Raw genomic sequence first — 22694 nt, 5'->3', positions numbered from 1 at the left:
TGGAAAGAGTTGAAAGTGTCCAACACGAGTTGTTCAGTGTTAACAGGAACGGAAGTGAAAATATCATCGACATAACGTTTGAAAATTGGTACACTGAAAGGTAAGCGAGAGAGACAATAATCTTGAAGTTTTACCATAACAATGTCACAGCAAATCTGCGAAACACAATTCCCCATCCCGAAACCAAAGATTTGCCTATAAAATTTTCCGTTGAAACAGAAATAACTGCTAGTTATCAAAAAATTATATATTAACTTGAAGGTTTCAAAATCAAATGAGGGGTCAGAAACCATATTCCAATTTTCTTCAATGATTTGTAGTGCTAAATCTGTAGGCGTGTTAGTGTAAAGAGAAACGACATCAAGTGATAGTAAAACATAGTTAGGTGGCAATCTGGTCTTATTGGTTGAATTGAAGAAGTCGAAAGAATTCCGGACATAATGTTCATCCTTAATGAATATCGGCTTTAATAGATCAGCGATGAATTTTGATAGCTCGTATATAGGGGAACCAACAAAGCTTAAAATGGGTCTCATCGGTATGCCTGTTTTATGTATTTTTGGTAGAAAGTACATCTTAGGAAAAATGCCATCATTAGAAGTCAATTTCTTCGCAACAGGTTCCGGTACTAGGTCCTTGTTCAGCAGAATTTTGACGAATCTGTTGTTTTTGTTTTGGACGCGAACAGTGGGATCAGATTCCAATTTTTCATAGGTTTGCGAATCGTCAAGAAGTTCTGTACACTTTTTAAAATATTCATCCCTATTCATAACGACAGTGACGTTCCCTTTATCAGCTCTCAAAACAACTATATGGTCTTTATTGTTCGAGAGGAACGCCCGAGTATCTCTCAAATCCCGACACAAGGAGGGACTGAAAGATTTTGAATATTGATTCGAATTTAAAAAATTCATGATAGTGTTAACAACTCTTCCCCTGACTAAATCTCTATTCTCAAAATCATGTTTACTAATAACTCTTTCACAGTCAACAATTATGTTCATCACGGGTATTGAGTTGGTGTAAGGAAGATTAAACTGATGACCCAAGCTAAGAAAACACTTTACGTTATTGGGTATGGAGAAATCAGAAAAATTTATAATCCACTTGTCAGGTATGGACTTTAGATTGGAAAGCACTTGTACATTCATTAGGTTATTGAATTTGGTCATTTGCTTACTTCTTATTTGGTGGAATTTGAAATTGTAAAATTTATTTTGTCTAACAGAGAAAGAAAACAATATATCTTCTGCTATTTCATTTCTGAGTTTTGACTTTATGATTTCAATATTATGCTCGATCTGTCTTAGTTTCCAATGATAAAAACATATCTCAATATTTAGTACTCGAAAATCGAAATTGAAATTGAAATTAGTGCGCTGTAACAATGGTTGGCGAAAGGACTGTTAGACAGAATCAAACCAGAAATGCATTTAGAGTAACGTGTGATATGAGATGGTAAATGTAATGTATCGATAAAAAAAAGTTTTATTTCTGTGTAATAGCACAACATTCTATGCTCATGTAAAATAACATAACCTGTAGAAATCATCTGTTAATCTATCTCTTCTTAAGTCTTCAAGAACGCAAGTTCCAAAACCATACCAAATTGTAAGTTGTACAAAGTTATATTATATATATTAAATAAAATTAAAAGTAACCCAGTGTTAATCATTGAAAGACATTAAATTAGCGACGAGGACAAAAATTGGTTAAAAACGTTATACTTGTGCAAATCGAAGAAAAATATCAATCTCCACGTGCTTTATCAAGATCAAGAATGGCAGAAACTCAAGTAATTTATAGAGCTACAATCGGTTCAATCGCAGAATACAGTTCTGATGATGATTGGAGTTTATGGGCTGAACGTTTAGAGCAGTACTTCTCTGCAAATGATATTGATCAAGAAAAGAGAGTAACAGTGCTATTAACCCTAATAGGTGATAAAGCCTATAAAACCCTGAGTGATCTCTGCGATCCAGCTTTGCCGAAAGATAAGACATACAAGGAATTGAGGGATATACTAACGGCACAGTTTTCGAAGAAGGTATCTATATTCAAGGAGCGGATAGAATTTTACAATTTGAAGCAGATGGAACGTGAGGCAGTACGATCATGGTATGTAAGGATAAAAAAGAAAGCCAGTGCCTGTAAATTTGGAGCAAATCTGAATGAAATTCTAAAGGACAAGTTCGTAGCTGGAATGTGCAAGAGCCCTATACTAGATAGAGTCTGCGAGGAGGATCATACCAAAAGCTTGGCACAAGTCCTGGAAGTAGCAGTTAACAAAGAAGCAGCACTAGGATCCGATTACCAAACTCTGCATCAGTTGAAGACAAAGAAAGGGCAAGAGCAGAAGTCAAACACATGGAAGAGTAACAAAAATGGACCACAACACTCCAAGGGGGAAATAAAGCATGGTGAAACGGCACAGAAATGCAAGTGTTGTGGGTTAGGGAACCATGTAAAGAAAAACTGTAAGTACCTTAAATATAAGTGCAAAATTTGTAATCTTACAGGTCATTTAGCTAAAGTATGTTATAAACACCAAGTACATCAGGTGGAAACACATGAATTCAATTTAGATTATGCTGAAATGTACCATTTGAAGTGTGATAACTATGTAGCATCACCACAAATTTCATTATTAGTGAATGAGAACCTTATTAATATGGAACTTGATTCAGGTGCTAGCATTTCAGTAGTCCCCGAGAGCTGTTTCAATAATTATTTCAAGGAATCTAAATTAAAGAGTACCAATATAAGATTAAAATGTTATGATGGGACCGAAATTGTACCTGAAGGTGAATTCCATACCACAATAAACTATAAGGGTCAAGTTTTTGAATTTTGTAGATTTTTAGTAGTTAAGAAAGGTTCAGTTCCTTTCCTTGGCCGAGATTTAATAAAACGCCTTAACATTAAAATTGATCTTGCTGATCCAAGGTATCCAACTATAAATTCATTGAAAGGAAAGGACGATTTGAAAATTTTGTTAAGTAGGTTTGAAGAATTATTCAAAGATGAACTCGGTATTATAGGCATGAAAAGATAGAGCTAAATATTATGCCAGATGTGAAACCCATCTTCTGTAAACCCAGACCAGTCCCGTTCCTCTTCAAGGAAAAAATCAATAGTGAACTAGAAAAATTAGAAGCTAAGGGGGTCATTTCAAAAGTAGAAACTTCAGAGTGGGGAACATCGTTAGTTCCTGTAATGAAAGAGAGCGGGGAAATAAGATTGTGTGCGGATTATAAGGTCACGGTGAACAAATATTTGATAGATGTAAAGCATCCATTGCCAAGGATAGATGAACTGTTTTCTCAGCTTCATGGAGAATTTTTCTCAAAATTAGATTTTTCCTGTGCGTATAATCAGTTAGAATTAGAGGAAAATACAAAAAATTCATTAGCGTGGAGTACACATAAAGGTATTTATAAAGTAAATCGATTACCCTTTGGCACTAAACCGGCTTGTTCTATTTTCCAAAAAATTGTTGAAAAAGTTTTGCAAGGTGTGAATGGAACGGTTATATTTTTGGACGATATCGTTGTGACTGGAAAAAACAGGGAAGAGCATATAAAAAATTTGGAAGAAGTTTTTGATAAGTTGAGTAAAGCGGGATTCAGATTGAATTTGAAAAAGTGCGAATTTTTCGTACCAGAAGTGAAGTATTTAGGTCATTACATAAACAAAAATGGTCTTCATAAAGATTTCGATAAAGTCAGAGCGATTACTGAGATGCCAACACCAACTGACCAGGGACAAGTGAAATCGTTTGTAGGAATGATAAATTACTATGGACGATTTGTACCAAATTTATCGACCCTGTTAAGTCCTCTGTACAAATTGTTGCGCAAAGATTTTAAGTTCAACTGGTCTCAAGAATGTGATAAATCATTCAAAAGGGTCAAAGAGGCAATAACGTCAGATCAAACTTTAGTTTTCTTTGATAGGGATATTCCATTAAAGTTAATATGTGATTCATCACAGGTCGGAATCGGTTGTGTCCTGGTACATGTGTTTCCAGATGGTACTGAAAGACCCATAAGTTTTGCGTCCAGGAAATTGAACAAGGCAGAATTAAATTATTGAGTCATACATAAGGAGGCTCTAGCTATTTATTGGGGAGTGCAGAAACATTATCAGTACTTATTAGGAAATTCGTTTACTTTGTGTTCAGACCACAAACCGCTGTTAGCCCTATTCGGGGAAAATAAAGGCATCCCTCAGATGGCTGCGGGACGTTTACAACGATGGGCGCTTTTCCTCAGTGGATTTAATTACCATTTCCAATATATTAAAGGCTCTGAAAATGGAGGAGCCGACGGTCTCTCTAGATTTCCGATTGAATCGAAGGAAAAGGGTGAAACATTGGTTGATTATTTTCATTTTTTATTAGAAGATAAAATTCCGATAAGCGCCAAAGAAATAAGTAATGACACAAGAATTGACAATGTTTTGAACAAGGTTTACCTATTCGTTAAAGAGGGTTGGCCTGATAATACTTCGGAAGAGTTGTTACCTTATAAACGGAGAAAGTTAGAACTTGGTATTGAAGGTGGAATTTTACTTTGGGGATTTAGAGTGGTAATTCCAAATAAGTTCAGAAGACAAATATTGGAGGAATTACATGGTGCTCATAACGGAATGGTTAAAATGAAAGCTTTGGCGAGGCAATATTTATGGTGGCCTAATTTAGACGCAGATATTGAGAAATATGTAAAAATTTGTAGTCCTTGTATGGCATTGGCAAAAAATCCAAATAAAGCGGTTTTAACGAAGTTTGCGGAAGGAAAACACGTTTTCGACAGAATCCATATAGATTTTCTCGGGCCAATACAAGGAAGAAATTTCTTGATCATTATAGACGCTTATTCCAAGTGGCCCGAAGTATATGAAATGGGTAAAATGGATTCACGATCCACCATAGATATGCTAAGGGACTGCTTCGCACGATTTGGTTTACCAAATATTATCTTTTCGGATAACGGGGCTCAATTAACAAGTTCAGATTTTGAAGAGTTCTGTAGATTTAACGGTATTAAACATTCCACTTCACCACCCTTCCATCCTGAAACGAATGGTGCAGCGGAGAATAGCGTGAAATCTTTTAAAAATGCAATAAAAAAATTACTTATTGACGTTAGAGAGAAAGGTTCATCTCTCAAATCCATGATAAATAAGTATTTGTTTTCTGATCGTAATACTCCTCATTGCACAACTGGGGAGACTCCATCAAAACTGATGTTCGGTAGACAGGTCAAGACAAGACTTGATTTTTTAACAAAGTCAGAAGCAAATTTGAATAGGGAGAGACAAATAAAGTTTCATCATGGAAATAGGGAAGTTGAATTTGAAGAAGGGGAAGAAATTTATACCAAAGATTATAGAGACATAACTAGAACAAAATGGGTTAGGGCAATCATTTGCAATAAATTGGGTAGAAGAATATATATGTTACACTCAAACACCGAAAACGCTCACTGAGCGAAATAAACGACCACAACGCGTTGTGGACGGTTCTCAATAACCAAACACCGAAATATCATCATTAATCGCGTTGTGGCCGGCCCATTGCGTCCACAACGCGTTCTGGACAATCTTTAAACAGCCAGAACGCGTTTTGGCAATATTCAAACAACCACAACGTGTCTGAAAGTTTGGGGAGGGGTTCACGAACCACGTGTTCCAGTCCAGACTTGTCAGTGTGATCCCAACTGTTATCGAGTAAGGTGCGTTTTATCTGTTATCGAGTAAGGTGCGTTTTATGTTCCTCGGTTCCTAGTATACCTATCATAACCTAAAGGCTAAAATGAGAGATGCATTTATTGAAAAAATTAAAACTATCGTCGACAACAGCAATAATCGAAGCGATTATTTCACAAACGAACGGTATGAAGAGGTCGTCCGAGAGGTAAAAGAAGCCAAACGTTTGAGAGACAGCAAAATGCCGTTGTCTGCCAAGCAATATAGAAGGCTAAAGAGATACGATATCATAACAATTGGGGAACATGAAAAATTAATTGCTAAAAACAAAGGAACACGAGATGAAAGCTTTCGATATTACTGTAAAACAGAGGATCTTTTTGGCATTATTGAAGCTGCACACATAGCAACTGGACACAAACGAACTAGAGGTGAGTATAATCATCTAATTTCATTAGTGATGTCGGAAAACCCAACCTAATTTTAATGTAATCCTTATGGAACACACATAGTATTTGCGGACACAGGTTATGATAAAATAAAACAACTTGTTTATTTTTTTTTTTAGTCGTGGAGGCTGAAATCAACAAAAAATACTGCAATGTTACTAGAACAGCTATACAAATTTATTTGTCTCTTTGCGAACAATGTCAAGGAAAAAAGAAAATAAGGAAAAAGGGGTTAGTTGTCGCACCAATTTTATCAGATCACATGAACTCAAGATGTCAAGTGGATTTGATCGATATGCAGAGTGAACCCGATCGAGACTACCGTTTTATATTAAACTATCAAGACCACCTCACAAAATTTACCATTTTGAAACCACTCAAATCAAAAACCGCTGAAGAAGTTGCGTATGTCGTGGTAGACATTTTTTGCATGTTCGGTGCTCCGTTTATTCTACAAAGCGACAACGGAAGAGAATTTTCCAATAGGATTATAGAAGAGTTAAAGGATTTGTGGCCAGGTCTTAAACTTGTACACGGAAAGCCCCGTCATTCACAAAGCCAAGGATCTGTAGAACGATCTAATCAGGATGTAAGAGATATGTTGGTAGCTTGGATGCTTGACAATAATACCAAACAGTGGTCAGACGGTTTACGGTTTATTCAGAGTAAAAAAAATCGAGCCCTACACGAAGGGATTAAAAAAAGCCCTTACGAAGCTATGTTTGGTAGCAAGCAAAGAATCGGACTGGCAGACTCCTCCCTGGAAAGTGAAGTATATGATTCTTTGAAAACTGAAGAAGATTTGGAGAAAATGTTAGAAGGGATGACATGTGAAACAGAACAGCAGAATGAAGAGATAGTGACAAATGCAGAACCCAATCCCGTTGCATGTTACACTTGCGAAGAATTTGGAATTACCCAACCCTGTACAATATGCGGTTTAAAAGTACACATAAAGTGCGGTCTTGAAAATGAAGGAGAAGTCACATGCAGCCTTTGCTTTCGAAGTGATACAATCAAAGTGCAACGTGAGGACGCAAAAGCCGGATTGGAAAAGCAAGCTGAAAAAATGCTGACTTTGTCCCGGGAAAAACTACCCCCTGCTGAAATTGGTCAAAATGTTGTAGTAAAAGTTCCGGATGTCGACAGGGGGCGTCTTGCTCCTAGAAGTGTTCTAGCTGTGGTCTTAAACGTTAATGAGTCCAGCTTGTATAAGTTGGGAACCAAAGACGGTGCACTGGAAAGACTTTATAGTCGTAATGAATTTATCTTTGCGGATTCAAATTTTATAAATTTATCAGATGTCCCGAGTTGCTCTATAAATTTGAGAAAAGCTTCCGCTCTTTCGTCTGGATCAAGACAAGGTTTTGTTAAGTGCAATTGTAAGCGTTATTGTAACACAAAAAGGTGCAACTGCAAGGCCAATAAGGTGATGTGCAATTCGAAATGCCATGATAATAGTGCCTGCAAAAATAAGTAAATAGACAATTATAATGTCCTTTTAACTAGGTATCTGTTTCGCGTTTAATCTGTTATACCTATATTCGACCTTTTAAATATTTCAAAATTTTCTTTCATTTGTGTTTTATGTTTGTACTTAAGTTTCCAACTTAGATCATATTATATTATATTATTATTATAGTACATATATTATATTATTATATGATCTGAGGTTTCCAACCCTTTGATTATTTTTTCTTTGTTAACCCTGTTCCATATTAAAATATAATCGGTTTACATGCGTCTTTTATTCTAAATGCGTTGTGGTTGTTTGGATATTGCCAGAACGCGTTCTGGCTGTTTAAAGATTGTCCAGAACGCGTTGTGGACGCAATGGACCGGCCACAATGCGATTAATGATGATATTTCGGTGTTTGGTTATTGAGAACCGTCCACAACGCGTTGTGGCCGTTTATTTCGCTCAGTGAGCGTTTTCGGTGTTTGAGTGTAACATATATATGTACACCTGTAGATAATAAAAAATTAAGATGGAAAAGACATTTAGATCAGTTAATTAAAATAGGAAGATTTTATGATGACTTAGAAATAAACAATTCTGATAAAATTGAAAATGTGAAGCCAATAATCGAAAATGTAGATTCTTGGTTAGATTCAAATGTTGTAAAACAAAAGTGTAATGATATTTAAATAAGGAAACTACTCAAAATATTGAAGAAAGAAATGATAGTGATGAGAAAATAAAAAATTGTGTTAGTGATGAGAAAATTAAAATTTGTGATAATAATGAGAAAATTAAAAATAGTGTTAGTAGAGACAAAATTGTATCATCACCAATTTCCAGACCTAAGAAATAAAAAATAAAAAAAATAAAAAAATAAAGGGTCCTGATAGGTTGAATTTGTAAAAGTATTTAATTTTTCTATTTTTTTATCTTAGGATGGAGGAAATGTAATGTATCGATAAAAAGAAGTTTTATTTCTGTGTAATAGCATAACATTCTATGTTCATGTAAAATAACATAACCTGTAGAAATCATCTGTTAATCTATCTCTTCTTAAGTCTTCAAGAACGCAAGTTCCAAAACCATACCAAATTGTAAGTTGTACAAAGTTATATTATATATATTAAATAAAATTAAAAGTAACCCAGTGTTAATCATTGAAAAACATTATAGTAAAATTCTTTGTTTTCTACAAAGTAAAAGAAACTTTCTGTGATTTTCCAGACTTGCTCGCTTGTTCACCTGATTTGCCCATTGTTTGAAGTTTCTTAAAGTTTCCATACCATAACGGTGCTTGATGTCCTCCATAAAACCCATATTAGAGATGATGTTGTCAAAAAATAACCATAAATTATTTCACAAGATCTGAAGTGGTGATCCAAAATTTAATTTCACTATAGATTGGTGGTGTAGGATCAGAGAAACAGGAAAATGATACTCTGTTAGTTCGCCCACGTTTCGGAAAAATTTATTTCCATCCTCAGGGCTCTACAAAATTTACGGAAAACATCATTTGCAACATTGATGAAGTTGTTTACAAAATGAAGGAAAGATGAGCATTACTAAAAGTTATTGACTAGAAAATATCACAGAAAAGATGGTCTGGTATAATTTATACAGGGTCTTTCACGAGGAACCTCACCCATATTTATACGGGAAACTACTGAACGTATTTTCATGAAATTCAGCATTCATAAGTATTTCACGATGCTGATGAAATCTAAAATATTTTCAAGGCATGAGCACCTCCGGTTTTTCCGGAAATGACGTCAACTTCCGTTTTTCAAATCAGAACAACATTATTTTATTGCAGAAATAGATTCCTTAGAAAATTTCAAGTTATTTTGATGTAACATTTTTCAGTTTTGTTTGGAAAATTCTCTCTGAGCGGGAAAATTCGAAAAAAAAATCGAAAATAGAGCTCCGCTGAAACAAGAATAACTTCGAGGTTTTTGGATGGAAAATTTTCATTTTTGGGATTTTTCAAGATGTAAGATTGATGTATCCACTTTGAAAATCGAAATCGCGATTCATGATACAGGGGGTGAAAAAATCGCTTTCAAAGTTAGGGATGACAAAATCGTGAAAAATCAATTTTTTCGAATTAGAACCCCATTTTTTTATGGCAGATATTGAATCTACGTTAAAAAATAATGTGAGTGTATGCATCACACCCTTGCCCTAAAATGGATATTTTCTGAGTTATTCACAAAAAACTGTTTTTCGTCTTCAATTTTCAGCTATTTCTTTTCCCTTCACGCCAAAGAGATCAAATTTTCAGGAACTGTTATTTGAACCATGCAGATTTTTCACTCCTTCTTGAAACCGACTTCAAGTTACCATTAGGAGAACCATGGCAAACTCTCGCAGTTATAACTAGAGAAGATGCTCAAAGTTTTGACCGTTAATTTCTAGACATTTATTTATACGTCTCAGGAATGCTTCGTGCGTTGCTCTTCTTATTTCATCGGGAGGAAGAGATCTGCAAAAGTGTTTAAAAACCAAATTGAGTTTCAAAACTATGAATCTAAAAATCTAAGCAAGCCTGAACGCATTTCTGACTCGTTCTATGCAGTCCTCTTTATCAGTCAGGGGAGTTAAGTAGACAATATTTTTTATCCTACCCCAAACATAATAGTCTAAAGGAGTTAAATCGGGAGAATATGGTGGCCAAAGATGTGGACCATTGTTCGCCAACCATCGATCTTCAAATAGCCTGTAGAGGATATTTGACACATTGAGTGAATTGTGTGGAGGCGCGCCATCTTGTTGATACCATAAGTCATTATGGTTCTGTACTAGCGGCTCAATTATTTGAGTCAATATGTCAGAATATCTATCTCCTAAGGGAGAACATTCTTTAAATAATGCAAACATGTGTAGTGTTTTATCTTACCAGTTAAAGTCCCATCATAAATGTGAACATCGAGAATTGCATTATTTTTGATGGCGCAAAAAACATTGAAACTCCAGGTCTCTTGAAAGTTCCATTGTCTGAAGTGGTGGTTGTTCTCTTCATCCCAATAATGACTGTTATGCCTATTGAAAGAACCATTCTTTGTGAATTTAGATTCATCTGTCCAAAAAGTTTTCATTCTCTTGAAATCATAGCTTCGGAAAACTCTGTTCTCCTGACGAAATCAGTTTCCTTCAAATGCTGTACCCTATTGAATTTATATGGGTGCATTTTATGTTTTTTTTTATATTCTCCAAACACTCGATTGAGATAATCCCAGATCAATCTCGGCATCTTTCAGAGAATTTTGAGGATTCACACGAAAATATGCAAGAACTGTAATTTCGTTGTTCTCATCTTCTACTACACTTTTTTCTCTGTGTATAGTTTTCTTAACGAAAGATCCGACATTTCTCAAGTTTGTCATGGTTCTGTTAATGGTATCTCTCGTTGGTCTGGGTCGGTCAGGAAACCTCTCAATGAACAGTCGAATCGTTCTATCTACAACTTTATTACATTCTCCATGAAGTAGAATGAGATTTAAATAATCTTCATTGGTAAAATTAGGCATAGTGATCGATTTTATAACTTAACTCGCTCTGCTCGCCGAAGGGGCTCCGCCCCTTGGACCCCGTCACTATGCCGGTAGATCCTTCACTGGGTATCCCTCTAGGAAATGAAAGATTTTTTTCGGAAACCTTGTATTGTTAGCTGATTTTAGACGATTCACTCGGTATCCTATGCTGATTCTAGGGTAGAATTCTATATGACTTCTTTCCTAGAACACACCATTTCGCCCTTGCTCACATGAAAATATTTGATTTCTATTTTCAATAACTGTCTGCTAATATTATTGCGTTAGTTCTCATAGTTTTCAAACTATCAAGAAAAAACCGTAAAAAAGAGAGAATTTCCATAGTCACTATCAAGTGAATTATTTTCACTGTGAATATCCTATGCGTATACTCAATTCACTTTCACAAACTAGAATGATGTTGGAATATCGTGCATATCTTGAATTTGAAAAATATCATCACAGGGTGTTTCAAATATTGTGCCAAAAATTGTGAACAAAATTTGATCATAACTTTCGATTTTCAAATCAGAACCCTATTTTTTTGTGATTTCGTTGAATTCTACGGTAAAAATAAGGGTAGTGTTCAAACATGATTATGCTCTCAAATTCAATAATTCAAGAGTTATTCCAGATTTTATGAATTTATGTTATACGTAGGGTCAATTTCATTCAATCTGTTTCTAGAGTGCGTTTCAAATATTCAATTATTTCAAAGTGACAGGTGTACTCATTATTGAATCTAGTAGATTATAATTTGACGATATGAATCCCCGTTATTCAAATAATGAAATTCTGGATCTATTCCATATCCACGGTGAATGTAACAGAATTGTTTCGAGAACTTGTCGAGCATTCAATCAGAAATATCCACATTTATCACCAATTGACGAGAAGATAATTCGGAAGGATGTTTCAAACTTTCTGTTACTCCCTTTTCATCACCACGCTGATTTTTTCCTGAATTCATAAAATGTATTCTACCGCTTTTTCATATCAATAGAATTGGCACACAGGAGTCCTGCATGATTTTATTTCATTTGGTAGGTAGAGGTTTTTTTCTTCTAGGTAGGTACTCCATCCAGTATAATGGATATTCATGAAGTATGCAACATCCTTTCAAGAAGATGAGGAAATTTCTGATTTAAAATTTGATGAGTTCTACCAATAATTCTAATGCATTCATCGTGAATATGGAATAAGATATTTATAATACAAGTGCAGAACTTATTGTTATTCTTCCAAGAGTTCAAAATGACCGAGTGGTATAATGAGCCTTCTGTACGAGTTTTAAACATTATGTTCCCGAATTCACTGCCTTTTTATTGAAATTGACGGAAATTTCCATAAATATCTATTAGTGATTTTTGCATTGAAAAATGTTGGTTGGTAGAACAGTTTTCTGTATCACAAATTTGACAAATAATAGATAAATCCGTTCCAGTCTATTTTGTTCCACAAAATGTGCCGGAAAGAACTGATTTGCCACATAATTAGAGAAAAGTATATCCAGAATTTTGTCATTTGAATATCGGAAATACAATTCGTGAAATCAAATTAGTAAAGCTTTGATAATGAAAATACCTGTCACATGTAAAGTAATTAGATATTTAAATTTCTATGGTCATAGAGTATTATTGCTAGTCTGTCTGGAAACAGATCGAATAAAATTGACCCTACGTATAACATAAATTCATAAAATCTCAAATAACTCTTGAATTATTGAATTTGAGAGCATAATCACGTTTGGACACTACCCTTATTTTTTACCGTAGAATCCAGCGAAATCACAAAAAAATAGGGTTCTGATTTGAAAATCGAAAGTTATGATCAAATTTTGTTTACAATTTTTGGCACCCTGTGATGATATTTCTCAAATTCAAGATATGCACGATGTTCCAACATCATTTTAGTTTGAGAAAGTGAATTGACATAGGCATAGGATATTCACAGTAAAAATAATTCAGGTAATTGTGACTAAGGAAATTCTCTCTTTTTTACGGTTTTTCCTTGATATTTTGAAAACTATGAGAACTAACACAATAATTTTAGCAAAGAGTAATTGAGAATGGAAATCTCGATAATATCTGAGACATAAAATGAAAAAAAAATTTTTTTAATTCTTATATAACCGGAAGCGCCTGAACTTCGAAAATATTTTAGCTGAACAATGTCATATTCCGAAATATTAGATTTAGGCCTACAACTTTGCTCCTGCCGTTGGGCAATAGCTGGCTGTAACGGTAAGTGATAGTCGAAATAAATATATCGTAGATGTCATACAATAAGTTTAGTTATTTGTGAACATAACGCCATCGACATGTTAGTCGATTTGTGTCTGCATCATAAAGTTATTCACGATTATCCATGTCAGCTTACGAGTCAAATTCTCGTCATTTGAGGGAGGTTTTAATTTTCTTCTGAAATATGAATAAATCTGCGGCTGAGGCTAATCGAATGCTCTCAAATACCAATGGTGAGGCCGCTATTAGTGAAAGAACGTGCCGAGAGTGGTTTCAACGCTTCAAGAATGGTGATTTTGATGTCGAAGACCAGCATCGCGGTGGAAGAGAGAAGGTTTTTGAAGATGCAGAATTGGAGGCAATACTTGATCAAGACTCATTTCAAACGCAACAATAATTAACAGGATCATTAAGCCTACAAGCCATTTCAAAACGCCTGAAAGTCATAGGAATGATTCAGAAACAAGAAAAGTGGGTGCCGTACGAGTTGAAGCCGGGAGGTGTTTGAACGGAGTTTGTTTGTTTGTGAACAGCTGCTTTCGAGGCAAAGACGGAAGGAATTTCTGCATCGGATTGGGACTGGAGACGAAAAACGGGTTCATTACGATAGTCCCAAGCACATAAGATCATGTGGATATCCCGGCCATGCTTCCACGTCGACGGCTAAACCGAATATTCTCGGTTCTAAGGTCATGCTCAGTATTTGGTGGGGCCAGCTCGGTGTAGTGTATTATGAGTTGTTAAAACCGACTGAAACGATCACAGGCGATCGTTATCGAACGCAATCAATGCGTTTGTGTCGAGCATTGAGAGACAAACCGCCGCAATACGACGAGAGAGTAGATGAATGGATTCTATTGCATGACAATGCTCGACTCCATGTTGCGAAAGTCAAGATATACTTGAAAGAGTTGAAATGGGAATTCCTACCCCACCTGACGTATTCTCCAGATGTTGCTTCCTCGGATTATCACTTGTTTCGATCAATAGCACACAGCCTGGCTGACCAGCACTTCCTATCTTATGAAGAATTAAAAACTTGGATCGATTCGTGGATCGCTTCAAAAGATGACCGGTTTTTTCAATTCGTACGCTGCCCGAAAGATGTGAGAAAGTATAGTGACCAGCGATGGGCAATATTTCGAATCATAAATGTATAACCAGTGTTTTACAATAAAGCCTCAAATTTCGGTAAAAAAATGTGTACGCTTATGTATTTGTTATATTATAATATATTTATTTACTTATCACGGTTTTAGCCATTCAGGTAGAAATTAAAAAAAAAATAGTAAATCTATTGTTTCATATGAAAAAAAAAGAAGACAATTGGCAAGTATAACACAAAATCTAATTTGGTCTGTGAACCCCTTGAAAACCTTGTAATCACAGCGTCCTCGTCATCATCAATGTCCCTGTATATGTTCAGGAGGACTATACTGAATTCGATGTCAATATCGAAAAAACCAGAATAACACCATATGAACTACCATTTATTCATTTCGAAAATAAACTTGCCGAATTTTCTGCTCGAATAGCTGTGCGAAAATTATGAGTTTCCATACAGTTTTATAATACGTCATAATCTCAAACAATCTATTAATATGAATTTCCACCAAGTAAAAAACCGATCCCATCAAGAAGATCTGGCATACAGGCAACGTTGCAGATTATTAGACCTAATATTAGGTCTATGCATCTGACACACGTTACGTATTAAACATGATGGCCGCCGCCATATATAAACAATCGATAAAACCATCGATTTTGACGAAAAAAAGTCATTTTTATTTCAGGGAAAGCTTGAATTGTGATTAATTAATCATTTCTAACGAGAATCAGTTAATAAAATACAAGAAAACTAGCTATTAATGTGGATAACCTCACCTTCATTAAGCCAATTTCACAATTAAAAAAAAAAAACTAGCTGGATTGAGGAATTTATGACAGCGGATTTGTGATCTAAGACCCAAAATAAGTAAGTCTGCAAAATTTCATCACTTTTGAATCATTATTAAAATTAATTCTATATAGTAAACATTGTTTTTCTTTTCAGAAGATGGATTATTTTCGTTTGGATGGATAATTATACAGGATATTTATTTGTCGAATATCAATTAGAAGTATCTAGAGATGTTGGACCAATTCAAGTCTGAAAATTGAGATTAAAGCTTCAAATTATTAACTAATTTGTGAAGAAATATACAATATTTGATCAACAATTATATAGGGTGCATATACACTCGCGAGCAACCAAATCGACTCAAGCCCTAAGTCTGCGTACAAACTCTATTTTTACGGAAAGTATACAAGGTATTTATAAAGACGATATATCATTTGAAAGCTCAATATGCAAGCTTTCATTTAACACTAATATTGATAAAAGAAATTAATTCTAACGGATCCATTGTCGCATCAATAGGACTTTGAGTAAATTCACCCACTACTCTACCCGCGCCTTGCGCTAACTGCCACCCCTATAAAATCTCCCGTAACCGGTATACCTTATCAGTCGCTTATCACAAGTTGACAGGTACACATCTCCGTAAATTGCAATCAGTGTTTCCACGAAACCATGGACACCACACCTGCAGGAGCCGCTCAAGTTGTTGACTTGTTGGAACAAGGACTTAGCCAGCGAGTAGTCGCTGCCCACCTTCGCTTGAGCCAGTCTGCTGTATCCCGGGTATACAGACGATTTCGGGACACCGGTGCCTTCAATCGAAGACCAAGAACCAGCCGCCACCGGTGTAATTCTGATAGAGACGACCGTTTCATTGTCTCTACCTCGCTGCGAAATCGGCATCTGACTGGTGTTGATGTGCAACAACAACTCAGATGCGTTCGAGGCGTGGCTGTGAGCGAGTGGACAGTAAGAAGACGTTTGAAGGCAGCCAACCTGACTCCAAAAAGAGCTGCGACGGGGCCCAAATTGACTGCAGCCCACCGACAAGCGCGTCTTCAGTTTGCCAGAGAACACATCAATTGGACCATTGCCCAATGGCAGTCGGTTCTGTTTACTGACGAGTGCAGAATGTGTCTGCATGGCAACGACAGGAGAGCCCGAGTCTACAGACGTTCAGGCGAGCGGTTTGCCCAATGCTGTTTCGCATTTGGCGGTGGTTCCTGTATGATGTGGGCCGGCATCTCTTTAGAGGGAAAGACGGCCCTTGTTTTCGTGCCTGGGGGAGGCCGAGGAGGCGGCCTAACAGCGGATCGGTGCATCGCCGATATTCTCTTGGATCACGTTGTTCCCTACGAAGGATTTGTAGGCGAGGACTTCATCTTAATGCACGACAATGCTCGTTGTCATACGGCGCGCATTACTCAGCAGTTTTTAAATGAAGTCGGAATGCGCACAATGGACTGGCCTGCGCTCAGTCCAGACCTGAATCCGATCGAGCATTTATGGGACCAGCTGAAACGAAGAGTACGAGCCAGAGATCCGGCGCCCTCGACCTTAGAAGAATGGAAGACAGCTTTATTAGAAGAGTGGGACAACATGTCTCAAGAGGACGTCAAAAAGTTAATAAGATCAATGGAGAACCGACTTCGAGCTGTAATTAGGGCTAGGGGGGGAAACACTAAATATTAATTAATAAATTGTAATGTACTGTTTTCACAATTTTCTTTTATTTCTAAAATACCCAACCACAACAACCTCTCCCAAATTCCCTGTATTTCCTGCATTTATGTTCAGATATCATTAAATACAAAAATAATGAACGGATTTTGATAATGACGATGTCTCATTAAAGCTGAAGTTTCAAGTTTTCAAATGACATATTGTCTTTATAAATACCTTTTATACTTCTCGTAAAAAACAGAGTATGTACGTAGAGTTAAGGCTTGAGTCGATTTGGTTGCTCGCGAGTGTATTTAAAGTAGTAATTAGACATTTTGAAATTTGAAATTCTCATTTCTCTAGAAATGGCAATTTCTTTCTTTTTTAAAAAGTTTGGGAAAATGCATAATCAAAATGTGAGAGTTATTATCAGTCAATAGAAATACTACCTGAAAAAGAAACTGCATTCAATGTTTATTTTCAGTTTCGACAAATATTGAATTTACATAATCATTCGATAAGATCTATGAAAAGACCTACAGTGAAATTTTGTTTTAGGAATATTCAGTATAGCTATAATAAACTGAAAAGGGGCAGAATGAATAGATCTACCTTTCAAAAACCCATGGCTAATGTTGCCTTACAAACAATCGTAATAATATCATATATTCTTTGAGAAATCAGGTTATAAGAAGTCCCTCATTTCCGAGGTTCATCAATACTTTTTTCAGTTGAGCAACAAATTATACTTCTATTTCATAATTTATTAAGAAATACAATATTCGATCAACAATTATATAGGGTGTATATATTTAGAATACAAGGAAGGACACCTTTTGAAATCTAAAAATTTGGTTAATAGTAGGTTATTTTCCATAATTTATAATATTGAAAGACCAATTGGACATTCCTGAAGAACTAAGGCGTTTTTAGAATCTGAAAATTGTATCGATGAATTTTGCATACTCTTCTGTTGCATATTTCTTGAAGGTATATGGACAAAAATGATTTTTGTGGGTTCTGGTGAATGATCAAAGGGATACAGGTAACAATTTCATTAATACCAGTCGCGATATAGTTATCATAGATAAGGGATGATATAGAAATTTCACTAGATAATTCTGATTCAGTGGAGGACAGCTGAATTCAAGCTTAATCGTGATGGTTCGTTACGTTATAGAGCAAGCTTGTAGCTCTGGGTTTTACTCAGAAGTAAATTGAACAGGGCAATATATATAGTAAATGAAATTTTGACAGATATTAGTGGAAAAAGATCAACAATTGAGCATTGTATTTACATAAAATCAAAAAATAACTTGCTAACTGTTGTTGCATTGTACTTGGATGACTTTTTTGTTTTAACAAATGTTAATTCTGAATGAATATATCTGATAGAAAATTTAAGTGATAATTTTATCATAAAGAATTTAGGGAAAGCTAAAAATGTTTAGGGGTGAATATCACTAGAAATTATGAAAAAGGTAGTATAGTAATTGTTTATATTCTTCAAATATGTATTGCAATAATTCAACATGTCTAATTGTAAACATATGAAAACTTAATTGAAATTTGATTCAACAAAAGAGAGTTGTAATAATAGGTATATACATTTTTATAAAAGTTTAATCATTCATTCATGACATGGCAGGTATTAATAAATAGTTACCTTTTAAAGTATTTTATACCTACATTGAATTGCTGGAAAATTTATACCAATTTCGAAAGTAACTGCCATGTCAAAATTCTTCATATACTGAATGATCCTTCAAATTTTATTTCTGTTGTAACATTTTGACTAGTAATTCAAGTGAAAAATTCGAACTGATTTTATATATGTATATAGTATAGCTATAAATGATCAACCTGAAAAGAGACAGAATGAATAGACTTGCCTTTCGAATACCCATGGCTTATGTTACCTCATAAGCAAATTTAATATCTAGGTTGAACCTTTTTGAGAAATCGGGTTATAAGTTTGAGAGTCTCTCAATTTCCAAGGTTTCAGTTGAACGACAAATAATATTATGATAATATAACAGGGTATATATGGTTGAAATTATTCGTATGAAAGATTTCACAACGATTTGATTTCTTCATTATAAATTCAACAGCACTGCACTCAAATTCTTCAAAAACTGATAGGTCACTTATATTTTTGCACTCTTCAGTCGTAAAAGTGTATATTTTAGATATTCAAAAAACACATGGAAATTTTTGAATGTCATCTGACTAACTTGGCTCTTTTTCCAGTAATAAAGCCAATTGTGAATTATCTATAAGGAGTTTTTCTATCTGTTTAATACATGATCAGATGAAGCTTCTGTTCTCTTTTGTCGTTCCATCTTCTGTCGCAATAGATTCAAATTCTCACGAAAGAGAATGTAGTTTTATAGTTTGTGGAAAATAAACGAAAAATTCCTGAAATAAAGTAACATTCATCCAATGGAATCAATAATTATACAAACCCTTCAAACGAACCTGAACTGAAAATGCATTCGATGATATCAATGTTCATTTCCAAATTTTGACAAATATCTATCGAATTTTCGATTCGCCGAAGACTTTGCATTTTATCTGTCGGCATTTATTTAAAGAATAACAATTTTGGAAACTGCAAACTTTTTCAAGAACTTTCATATATCGAAATGGAATATTTATTATTAACATGACACTGACAGTCAAATTGTCCACAGATACCACAGAAATATGGGACTTGAAATGTCAAAATGATCCGAAACACCCCGTATACTCGAAAATCGCGAGGAGAATCGAAGGTTTGGGATTTTTCCCGGGATCTCCAGACGATTTTGAGGGGGGTCTTATTCTTGTCATTTTTGCTCTAGATGGTCCCGTTTGGGCTGTGATTTTACGTTTAAAGTTTGACGTATATGTGCAAGCGGTTTTATATATACTTAGACTCGCTCTGCTCGCCGAAGGGGCTCCGCCCCTTGGACCCCGTCACTATGCCGGTAGATCCTTCACTGGGTATCCCTCTAGAAAATAAAAGATTTTTTTCGGAAACCTTGTATCGTTAGCTGATTTCAGACGATTCACTCGGTATACTATGCTGATTCTTGGGTGGAATTCTATATGATTTTTTTTCCTAGAACATACCTTTTTGCCCTTGCTCACATGAAAATATTTGATGCAAATAACTTTCCATGACGACAAATCAAGGTCGCCGTTATGAGCTTCGAGTATTTCTATGGGACCAAATCCCAGATTATACCGATATCAAGCCTTACCTCTCAAAAATATTTATATTTAGAAATTCATATGAATATTTATATAAGGCGTACAACTTTGCGTCCGCCGTTTTGCAATAGATGGCTGTAACGGTAAGTGGTAGTAGAAATAAATATATCGTAGATGTCATACAATAAGTTTAGCTATTTGTGAACATAATGCCATTGACATGTTAGTCGATTTGTGTCTGCATCATAAAGTTATTCACGATCAACCATGTTAGCTTACGAGCCAAATTCTCGTCATTTGCGGGAGGTTTCAATTTTCTACTAAAATATATAGTCAGAACGATATTGGTGGAAGAACGTACCAACGATATTGTTTATGTTTAGGTTTAGTTATTTTCTGGTACATCAGTAAAATGGCTTGTTCCGTTTGATTAAATAAATAAAGAAATAGATGAGTGGTTTCAACGCTTCAAGAATGGTGATTTTGATGTCGAAGACCAGCATCGCGGTGAAAGAGAGAAGTTTTTTGAAGATGCAGAATTGGAGGCAATAATTGATCAAGACTCATGTCAAACGCAACAATAATTGTAGGATCAATAGGAGTGTCACTAAAAGCCATTTCAAAACGCCTGAAAGTCATAGGAATGACTCAGAAACAAGGAAATTGGGTGCGGTACGAGTTAAAGCCGCGAGGTGTTTGAACGACGTTTATTTACTTGTGAACAGCTGCTTGCAAGACAAAGACGGAAGGGGTTTCTGCATCGGATTGGGACTGGAGACGAAAAATGGATTCATAACGATAATCCCAAGCGCATAAAATCATGAGGATATCCTGACAATGCTTCCACATCGACGGCCAAACCGAATATTCACGGTTCTAAGGTCATGCTCAGTATTTGGTGGGACCAGCTCGGCGTAGTGTATTATGACTGAAAGAATCACAGGCGATCGTTATCGAACGCAATTAATGCGTTTGTACCGAGCATTGAAAAACAAACCGTCGCAATACAACGAGAGAGAAGATGAATTGATTTTACTGCATGACAATGCTCGACCCCATGTTGCGAAAGTAGTCAAGATATACTTGGAAACTTTAAAATGGGAATTCCTACCCCACAACCCTACCCGACGTATTCTCCAGACGTTGTTCCAACGGACTATCACTTGTTTCAATTAATAGCACACGGCCTGGCTGACCAACACTTCCGATCTTATGAAGAAGTAAAAACTTGAATCGATTCGTGGATCACTTCAAAAGATGACCAGTTTTTTCAATTCGTACGCTGTCCGAAAGATGGGAGAAAGTAGTGACCAGCGATGGGCAATACTTTGAATTATAAATGTATAACCAGTTTTTTACAATAAAGCCTCGAATTTCGCAAAAAAAGTTGTACCCTTATGTATTTGTTGTATTATAATACCATTATTTACTTATCAGGGTTTCAACCATTCAGGTAGAAATTTAAAAAAAATTACATTGTTTAATAAGAAAAAAAGAAGACAATTGGCAACTACATCACAAAATCTAATTTGGTCTTTAAAACTTTGAACCCTTTGAAAACCTTGTAATCACGGCGTCCTCGTCAACATCAATGTCCCTATAAATGTTCAGGAGGACAAAATACTCCATAAAAATGGAAGCAAACTACTGAATCTTATTATTATCCTCTATGATAGAAAAACTTTATTCAAATCAACAGAATTTTCTCACACCAAAATATCACAGCGATATATACTGTTGAAGTAAGAACTGCTGGCCAAATATACTTGGCGCCAGTCCACTTCTATAAAACAACCTGCTGACAACTAATATGATCCGTCTAGTGCGCATGCGCAGCTAGAAAAGTAATATGGCCGCTAAAGGTGAAGATGCCAGTTCTGTCAGACACGAATAGATAACGGCGTCCAACCTTAAGCAGCAAACCTAACCTCCATTTTGTTTTAGATTTGTGTTTCCAAGTTTGTTAAATCAACGATTAAACTGTACAAAATACCTGTATTTGTCAATCCACCCTTACATGGTATCAGAACCCTAACATGGTAGCAGAGCTTGTGACGACCACCCTCACATAATAGCAGAGCTTGTGACGTTAAAAGCAATCCACAATCAAGAAGTTAGTGTTAAAATGAGTTATCAAGAAGAAATGGATCAATCCCACGTGTCAACAATGGAAGTTCCAGAAAACATTTTCGAGATGCTGACCAACCAGAGTTTTACTCTTACAGTTACACTTTACCCGAGGCAACCAGAACCTATGATTTTGTGAAGAATGCATTTTTAGAGGTAGCAAACTGCCAGTATTTCAGAGAGGTTGACAACAGTATGTATACAGGTAGTAGTTTGAATGATATTTGTTCTGAATGTTTTGATGACACAGATAGGAATCTCGAGACCGAGATCAATGAAGTTTATACTGCATGTTCCTTATGTTTTGATTATCCCATTGGAGAATCTAATATGTTCACGAATAATCTTAATTCTGTTTCAGTTCTCTGCATTAAATGTGGAAAGAGTGATAATAATATATGTGATTTCTGTTTAGAG

The 22694-nt window shown here is 35.5% G+C and overlaps 2 protein-coding genes across 2 annotated transcripts; both read left to right on the top strand.

Annotated features, from left to right (window-relative positions):
- The first annotated feature begins 4233 nt into the window (after positions 1 to 4233).
- On the top strand, positions 4234 to 5490 carry LOC123675427 (uncharacterized protein K02A2.6-like). The gene has a single exon (XM_045610784.1). It carries the CDS (start codon positions 4234 to 4236, stop codon positions 5488 to 5490), a length of 1257 nt encoding a protein of 418 aa, XP_045466740.1.
- A 325-nt stretch (positions 5491 to 5815) lies between these two features.
- LOC123675426 (KRAB-A domain-containing protein 2-like) lies at positions 5816 to 7638 on the top strand. Its single transcript, XM_045610783.1, has 2 exons — positions 5816 to 6140; positions 6278 to 7638. Exons 1-2 carry the CDS (start codon positions 5816 to 5818, stop codon positions 7636 to 7638), a joined length of 1686 nt encoding a protein of 561 aa, XP_045466739.1.
- Positions 7639 to 22694: the final 15056 nt, after the last annotated feature.

Source organism: Harmonia axyridis, chromosome 3, assembly GCF_914767665.1.
Source record: "Harmonia axyridis chromosome 3, icHarAxyr1.1, whole genome shotgun sequence".
Taxonomy (NCBI): Eukaryota; Metazoa; Arthropoda; class Insecta; order Coleoptera; family Coccinellidae; genus Harmonia; species Harmonia axyridis.
The sequence above is the reverse complement of the archived record's forward strand: the minus strand, read 5'-3'. Positions and strand labels throughout refer to the sequence as shown.